This window comes from Silurus meridionalis, chromosome 22 (assembly GCF_014805685.1).
Source record: "Silurus meridionalis isolate SWU-2019-XX chromosome 22, ASM1480568v1, whole genome shotgun sequence".
In the NCBI taxonomy this organism is placed as follows: Eukaryota; Metazoa; Chordata; class Actinopteri; order Siluriformes; family Siluridae; genus Silurus; species Silurus meridionalis.
Window position 1 is genome coordinate 658,255 of NC_060905.1, and position 9,246 is coordinate 667,500.

Genomic DNA, 9,246 nt, shown 5'->3' on the forward strand with positions numbered 1-9,246 from the left:
GAACAAAAAAAACCCCATCAAAAATCTAAACTGAGAATTTATACCAATTAAGAAAAGAATAAGGTCATTATGAATTTGATGGCTGCAACACGTCTCATAAAAGTTGGTATAGGGCCATGTATCACACTGTGTAGCAGCACTTCTTCTGTTCATATACATCTAATAATAATAATAATAAAAATAATTAATAATGAGAATTCTAGAGATGAGGAGTTGCCCAGCTAAATGCCCTAAATCAACAAAGATGAGGAGATTATAGAGTTATCAATAGAAAGTGAGAAACTATTTATTTTTGACAAATTGGACTTGGTGCCAACCAGAAGAACCTCTGTTTTGTCGATATTTACCTTGAGAATATTGTGTAGAAGATTTCATCTCTTTTACACAATTCAGAAGAGAGGCAGAAAAAAGGGCACAATTAGGCTTGGAGGACAAATAAAGCTGGCTGTCATCTGCATAGCAATGAAAATTAATGCCACATTTCCTAATAATATGACCAAGAGATAGTAAGTAAATGATAAATAAAAGAGGGTCCAAAATACAGCCTTGAGGAACACCAGCATTAACGGATGTTTTTACAGTTTTTCTTGATTGCTAAGACACATTTCTTGAAAGCTGCTCTCCTTTTCTCTAAACTGTGAACACAAAAAACAATTCTCAAGCTACATTCACAAAACCTCAGACTCTTCTTGCAAAACCAAACTTTCACCTCAAAACAGTTCAATCTGTGCTCAAAACTGAACTATGTTGTCAAATCGTGCCCCGAGTCAATCAAAAATAAAATCACTACGGAACAGTCACTAAACTCTACATAGAAAAATAGAAAACACAATGATCAGGACATCAAGCTGGAGAAATAAATGTTTATTATTCACTGTAGGCTAAATGCATGTTGCAAAACAAAAAAAACCCTGTGCATTTAGCACTTGTACAAAAAGACAAAACAGAAATCTTGTGCATTTACACGTAGCACGTGTAAAAACAAACAGAAATCTTATGCGTTTGCCACTTGTGTCCCATGGCTTGCAGGAGATGTACCCTGGTGTAAGGTTGGCGTTCATATACCTTCCACCGCCATGAAGAGAAGAATTCCTCAATGGGGTTTAGGAAAGGGGAGTACGGTGGAAGGCAAAGATTGATAAAGATTCATATTGAACCACTCTTTAACCTGGAGGGCTCTGTGAAAAATCACATTGTCCCAAACAACAACATAGATGGGATGCTCATCCTGCTGCCCTAACAGAGCATCTCGCGTGTGATTGAGGAAAATGAGTAGCTGGTGAGTGTTGTAGGGCCCCAGGTTGGCATGATGGTGGACAACCCCATGATTGCTGATGGCAGCACATAATGTGACATTGCCACCACGCTGCCCAGGAACACCAACAATGGCCCGATGGCAAGCCATGGGACTTGCCTGTGGTGACATAGGTGTGGAGGCATGCCAAGCCTGGATACGGCATGCCAGGGGTTTTTTCCCCCATTGCCTGGCCAGACAAAATGTGGCCTGTGATGTGGATGAAGTCCTGTGGCCTGACCCAGTACGGAGACATGATGCTGTGGCTGAGTAATGCACTTATCCTCATACCATGGAGAAGAACATGGTCAATCACAGCAGCTCTGATTTCATCAGATATTACTGTTCTTTGTCTTCGCTGACCACCTCGACCTCCTCTCACACAAACTCTTCCTCTCAGATTTCTATCCATTGTAGGGTCTCACAAACCAGTGCTCTCTGAACTGGATTACTGTATATGTTCCCTCACATCATTAGCCACAAGTGTGATCCATTTTGACTTGTAGTGTTCAAGTGGTGACACTTGTGCTTTAATTGTGTTTGACTTTTGTCACCTGTGCTCACCATTATGCAGCACGGGTGCATCACAATGAAAATGTGTTGGCAAGTTGTGTCTAAACAGGTGGAAAGTGCTTATGGTTTTGCCAAAAGAGTGATTGATTCAATCAGTGGGTTCAGACAACTGAGCATTTGGTTCAGACAATAGAGTTTAGTGTTTTAGCAATTGAGAAAAAATGTAAGTTGGACAAATTGAGTGCACCCAGGGAGATAGGATCTGAACCAGGTAAGAGGGACACCAGTAATACCTATAGAAAGTAATCTATCTAAAATAACTTGGTGGGAAATTGAATCAAAGGCTGCACTTAGATCGAGTACAAGTACAGTTAGGAGTCCAGAATCAGCTGCCATCAGCAGATCATTAACAACTTTTACCACTCTGTACTATGTAGTGGACGTAAACCAGATCGGAATTTTTCCAACAGGTTGTTTTATAAAAGGTGAGAATGAACCTTTGAGATAAGGGTAAATTAGAATTTAGACAAAAACTGGCAAAATTATTAGGATCAGTAACCAAAAGTGTTGAAGTTTTACAGCAACCTTAAAAGATGAAGAGAAGAGTGTATGATATCAGTTAGACAGTGTCGGGGGGTCAGGGTCAGTAAAGTCTTCTCTACTGGTCTAAACACTATCAGAAGCACTGACCTACATTGACAACATAAATTGTAATGTTTGTTCCATGAAACTGTATTAATTTCTTCCATCAGTTTCTTCTCTTCATGTGGTAGTGTTTCTCTCGGCTGCACTGCTTCAGTACGTGTATGTGGATGGTAGATTTTTTGTCCAATCAGATTTCAGCCTCTATGTGCTGCCATGTGAATCTAATCTGCTCAGAGCCTTCAGAATCAGTACTGCTGGACTTTTACCATAGGGAATATTACCAACAGCTCTGTTTCTTTATCCAATCAGATTTCAGATTCTCCTCACAGAGCAGATCACTGGCCCAGAATAGCGTCAGCATTTTTCTGTCCTCTGATTGGTTGTTCAGAGGGAAACTGTTACAGCCGAAGTCAACTGGTAAAACACGTGTGTAGCTCTGCACACGTTCATACATCTGAGTTAGACTTTTTTACACCTACAGAGGAAGAGAAATTAATTTTGTCTCAAACATACTTAAAAATAAATTTTGAAGAAAAGCTAGACATGGTGAGGAGGTCATCAACCCTGAAGCTAGCTAGCGTGTCTCAGCCCGGGAAAGGGTTTGCTCTCCACCTCCAGACCAGTGAATACGAGCAGTACCACTAGATTACAGCCTCTGGGGGGCGCTGCACATTATGAGTCTGCATCTCTGGTGAGTAGGTTGTATTTTATTTACATTTTAATGGTTTTGTCATGTTATTAGATAAATATAGATTGTGAACTGCTCCAGATGTTGTAGGTGCACAGTTGTGGTTGTAGTGTAGAGGTTTGGAGTGTAACTGGGTTTGTTGTTTTAGTAAAATAACCTCCAGATGTGAAACGTCTCTCTGTAATGCCACGTGTTGTTATATTGTGTGTTTGTATTGTATTGATGGTTTCTGTAATTGTGATGTGATAGTGGTGGTATTAAGAAGTCCGGTACGTCCCCACTGAAGGCCCAGATACCAAATGTTTGCAAAACACAGCCATTGCCATGTTTCTTTTAGAGAGAAGAAGCTTTTTCCTGTCAACCCTCTCAAATAAACTGTATTTGTCTTTTTCTAATTGTTCTGTCAGCAACTTTCACATTTAACATGCTAACAGAGGGCTGTAGGGAATGTCCACTCCTGGGAAGATTAGCAACTACCTCGAATATGTTGCACTTGTAAATAATCTTCCTCACTATAGAACAATGGTCTTTAAATTGTTTGGAAATTGCCTTTAAACCTTCCCAGATTGATGGGGACTGTAGTTACTGTACCAGATGGAGAAGATAAGCAGGCTTTGACCATCATGTCATGAATTTATTGAATAAATCGGTAGAATATAGATGAGAAGGGTATCAGGAGGCGGTAGAATATTATTTACTGTATTAAAGAAAGATCTCCTGTTCCCTGCATCTAACCCAATTATAGTAGAGAAGTGATCAGATTTAACAGTTCAATAAGAATTCTTGTAATAGAGTCTGTGATCTACATACATATATTTATGAACAGTAAGTCCAGTCTTAATGCATAAACGTTCAAGGCGCCGTCCCTTAGTTTTAAGTGTCTCAGTTCCGGTGTAAACCAAAGTGCGGAATGGGTCAAATAGACAGTCTGAGTTTTTAAAGGAGCAAGTGTATCAAGCACACTGTGAGACCAAATCATCCGGAGTAGAAAAGCCATCTCTCCAGAAGAAAGTGTTAATAACATCAGAAAGAGCAGATAGATCAACATTTGGAATATTCTAAAATGAAATGGAACGACCCGTGTTATTTATTTCAGCATCATCAGAGGCCGTGTTCAGAAACGTCAGAGTTAATCAGCCAGATACAAGTTAAAATCACTGAGTTATAATCGAACAATAAACTAAATAAAGCCGTCACAGAGGCAGCCGCTTGCGACAGCGTTCATTCTGGAAGTTTTATTTACATTTATATTTTGCGGCATTTAGCAGACGCCCTTATCCAGAGCGACGAGTTTTATCTACCTGGAGAACATCTGGGAAGTGAGGAGATCAGTTGCTGAAGTTTTGGGAGATGAATGTTGTCCCATATGTGTCGGATACAGGATTCCAGCTGCTAAACAATTCTGAGTTTCCTATTTTTTCTATTTTTCATTTCATGATGCACCAAATGTTTTCAGTGGTGAAAGATCTATACTGCAGGCAGATCAGTCTTACTACAGTCTTACTCAAATATACAAGGTCTTACCTCAAAAAGAAGTTTTCTGGATGGAAGTATTTGTTGCTCTAAAACCTGTATATAGCATTCAGCATTGATGCAACCTTTCCAGATGTGCAAGCTGCTCATTCCACAGGTACTAATGTTCTCCCATATGATTAGAGATGCTGCCTTTTTGAAATGAGTGCTGATAACCAGCCAGATGGTCCCTCTCCTCTTTAGTCCAGAGGACGTGGTGTCCATGGTTTACAAAAGAAATAAAAATGTGTATTTGTCTGACCACAGAGCAGTTTTCCACTTTGCCTCAGTACATTATGAATGAGTTTTTTCCAGAAAGGATGGTGGTGTTTCTGGATCATTTTTATGCATACCTTCTTCTTTGTATGATAGAGATTTAACCTGCATTTGTGGATGACATGGAGAACTGTGTTCACAGACAGTGATTTCTGGAGGTGTTAATGATCCCATGCAGTGATTTTCATTACAGAATTATTAATGTTTTAAATTAAAAAATGTCAAAGAATCTGGAGAAAAAACTCAAGGGACATGGGTGAAAATCAATATTGGATGTTTGTCATCTTTGCCCAATGATATGATGTTTTGTGAATGATAAGATTTACAATGTGATGTTGAGGAACGTTATTCTGAAATTGTTCAACAGTTTTTCTTAGATTGATGAGAGATTGCCTCTCTAAAATACACTATTTATTCCCAGTCATCTTCTGACCTGCTGTTAATTAACCTCAGTAGTTACTAAATGTTTACTTTTTTACATTTACTTTTTCCAGGCTTTTGTTGACCCGTCACAACTTTTTTGGAATTGGTTTGTACAGCAAAACATTTGAAAAAGAACAGAATTGGGGTGTTGCAGTGGCTCCAGATTTCAGACCTGAACCCAAGTAAAACATTGTGCAGGACATTCAGAAAGTTTAGCAGAAACAAATACCTTCAAACCTCAATAAACTGAAGTAACTCTGTAAAGAAGCCAGAATTCCTCCACAGTGATATGAGTCTGATGAAGTCCTAAAGAACATCATTATTTTCTGACCTGATAAGAACCAGCTGATTTGCTTTACGTGTCCTGACACGTAAAGCGATAGAATTCAAAATAGGAGTCTCCTTTCCTTTTCACATGACTGCAGTGTACATGCTGTGTGGTCTGGGACACACCCACACCAACCAGTGATAACGTTTTTATCTTCATTTACTGTTTGGGTTTCAGCAAAAACATTTCACTGAAAGAAGAATAAGATGGTGGAAACTGAAGGAGGAAGAGTGTAGTGTGAGGTTCAGGGAAGAGGTCAGACAGGAGCTCAGTGGTGGTGAAGAGGTGCTGGATGATTGTGGAACTACTGCAGGAGTGATGAGGGAGGCAGATAGAAAGGTTCTTGGTGTAACATCTGGAAATAGAAAGGAAGACAAAGAGACGTGGTGGTGGAATGAGGAGAGCAGAAGGAGAAAGAGGTTGGAGAAACAGAATTGGGATCGACAGAGTGATGAGAAAAGTAGGCAGAAGTACAAAGAGATGCAGCAGCAGGTAAAGAGGGATGCAGTGAAAGCCAAGGAAAAGGCATATGAGGAGCTGTAGGAGAAGTTGGACACTGAGGAAGAAGAAAAGGATTTGTAGCGATTGGCCAGGCAGAGGAACCGAGCTGGGAAGGATGTGCTGCAAGTTAGAGCAGTAAAGGATGGAGAGGGAAATGTGTTGACTAGTGAGGAGAGTGTGATGAGAAGGTGGAGGGAGTATTTTGAGCAGCTGATGAACGAAGAAAATCAGAGAGAGAGAAGGTTGGATGGTGTGGAGATGTGAAGCAGAAAGTGGATAGGAGAAGAGGTGGAGAAAGTGGAGGAGCTCAGATACCTGGTGGCAACAGTGTAAAGTAATGGAGAGTGTGTTAGAGAAGTGAAGAAAAGAGTGCAGGCAGGGTGGAGTGGGTGGAGAAGTGAAGAAAAGAGTGCAGGCAGGGTGGAGTGGGTGGAGAAGAGTGATAGCAGGAGTGATTTGTGATAGAAGAGTATCTGTGAGAGTGAAAGGAAAGTTTATAGGACTGTGGTGAGACCTGAGATGTTGTATGGATTAGAGACAGTGGCATTGAGTAAAAGACAGGAGGTGGAGCTGGAGGTAGCAGAGCTGAAGATGTTGAGATGTTCGTTGGGAGTGATGACGATGGACAGGATTAGAAATGAGTTTATTAGAGGGACAGCGCATGTAGGACGTTTTGGAGACAAGGTGAGGGAGGTGAGATTGAGATGGTTTGGACATGTGCAGAGGAGGGACATGGGGTATATCAGTAGGAGAATGCTGAGGATGAAGACACCAGGAAGGAGGAAAAGAGGAAGACCAAGGAGGAGGTTTATGGATGTGGTGAGGGAAGACATGCAGGTAGTTGGTGTGAAAGAGGCAGATGTAGAGGACAGGGGGGTGTGGAGACGGATGATCTGCTGTGGCACCCCCTAACAGGAGCAGGCTGAAAAAAAGAAGAAGTTTCAGCAAAAACATTTCGATCTCACTGATCTCTTCAACAAGCTGAAGCTAGAACATCATTGTGTAAAAGTAGTTCTGTTCTTCAGCCATGGTGTGGAGGTCCCTGTGATGTCCATGCCCTTCTTCATAATGCACCGTTCCCACTCACAGGGTGGGATTACTAACCCTTAACCCTAATTAATTCGATTACCATGTGTTGCACTTCACATTATTGACCACTAGATGGAGGAATAACTCTAAGTACCTGAATGCTGATTTCACATTGAGATGATTATGAGACACAGATATGAATTTCAGTTGAATTTCCCCGTCAAGTTCAGTTTTATTTATATAGCGCTTTTCACAACGGACATTGCTCTAAAGCAGATTTACAGAATGTGTCCAGTGGTGTGATGAAGGTGTGTTCTTGGTTGTGATCTTGCCAAATAATGAAGGTCTTCCTAATTATATTGGATGCATTTCTGTGTAGAATTTCAGAAAGAAGTTTTCAGTCGACTTCTGAATTTATTCCATTGGTCCACAGTCTCTCCTGCATGAGATCCCTGGTTTGACTCTAAGCGTTAGTCTTCATGGATTTATCTCTGAGATGAATAAAGTGATCTATCTAAATAAATAAAGATTATTGAGTCTGTTCCAGAAACAGCATTGCAAGCCCAAAAAATTGCATTACAACCACCACCGTGCTTCACCCATCTGCTTGTATGTTCTAGATCATCAGCAGATACTTTCCTTCACAAGTACAAGACAGGAAGATTTTAGAAAAGATTTTCTCTGCCCAGTTCTGTTCCTACTAACAAGAGAACAATATCTTTGAAGAGTTTCAGTCAGGTTTCAGGCTCCATCATAGCACAGAAACTGCTCTAGTTATAATCACTAAAGACCCGTTTTTAGCTTCAGACCAAGGCTTCATCTCGCTGTTAGTTTTATTAGATCTTAGTGCTGCATTCGACACTATAGATCATGATCTCCTCCTGGATCACTTACAGAATTACATCAGCATTCAGGAACAGGCATTAAGCTGGTTTAAATCCTACCTGTCTGATCGTTACCATTTTGTAGACTTAAATAAAGAGCTATCCAGGTTAATGCTAGTGAATTATGGCGTGCCACAGGGTTCAGTTCTAGGACCCCTGCTTTTCACAATATACATGCTTCCCTTAGGAAATATTATTAAAAGGTATGGAATTAGCTTCCACTCAACCTGCATTTAGACGGATGTTCTGTAAGTACTAGTTCAACAGTAAAAGATCTGGGAGTTATTTTAGAGCAACTTATCTTTTAAAAATCATATCAACCAAGTTACAAAAACAGCTTCTTCCACCTTAGAAATATTTCTAAGCTAAGAAACATGTTGATATCTGATGCAGAGAAGCTCGTCCATGCGTTCATGACCTCCAGACTGGACTATTGTAATTCATTACTAGGTGGATGTCCTGCATCATTAATAAACAAGCTTCAGTTAGTTCAGAATGTGGCAAAAACAATGACTTGTATAAAATGTTCTATTCTGTAGAAGTTATAGTCTGCATTTATTTTGTTTTTAGGGTTTACTACCCAGGAGGCTCATGATCTTCAGCACTATGGTCTGCTTAGCCGTGGTTCCAGCAGAACCTCAGATTCTTCAGGATGCAGCACGGCCTATGTGTGTGTAATGGAAATAAATCCAGCACTCACAGATGACCACCGCTACCACTCCTGCTATACCAATCAGTCCCCAGATATAGACATGGAGCAGTTGTTCATCTGGTAAAAAGAGCAGGAAGATTTTAAATAAACACCACAAGCCTGGTAATGATACACACAATTCTACATTTCCACAGTTTGTAGACACAATTTTTCTTAGACTGGTGAAGCTTCGCCCATCTTTACTTCTGAGAGACTCTGCCTCTCTAAAATACACTATTTATTCCCAGTCATCTTCTAGGTTCCCTGGTGGTCTAGTGGTTAGGATGCGGCGCTCTCACCGCTGTGGCCTGGGTTGGTTCCCTGACCGGGGAACGAACTCTTAGTGCCGGTCCCAAGCCCGGATAAATGGGGAGGGTTGCATTAGGAAGGGCATCCAGCGTAAAAACATGTGCCAAATCAAACATGCAGAGGATCCGCCGTGGCGCCCCCTAATGGGAGAAG

At 40.8% G+C, this 9,246-nt stretch overlaps 1 protein-coding gene across 3 annotated transcripts in view; it reads right to left on the minus strand.

Moving 5' to 3' along the window:
• Positions 1–7,047: 7,047 nt before the first annotated feature.
• LOC124376270 overlaps positions 7,048–9,246 on the minus strand; it is a 4,193-nt gene continuing 1,994 nt past the window's right edge. Inside the window, exon 4 of one of the 3 annotated variants that reach the window (XM_046835275.1) lies at positions 7,048–7,102. In XM_046835275.1, coding sequence (XP_046691231.1) covers positions 7,089–7,102 — 14 coding nt within the window. In that variant the 3' untranslated portion in view covers positions 7,048–7,088. Of the gene's footprint in view, positions 7,103–8,529; positions 8,863–9,174; positions 9,234–9,246 lie in introns of those variants that run through there. The other 2 variants (XM_046835272.1, XM_046835273.1) reach the window with 2 other exon arrangements.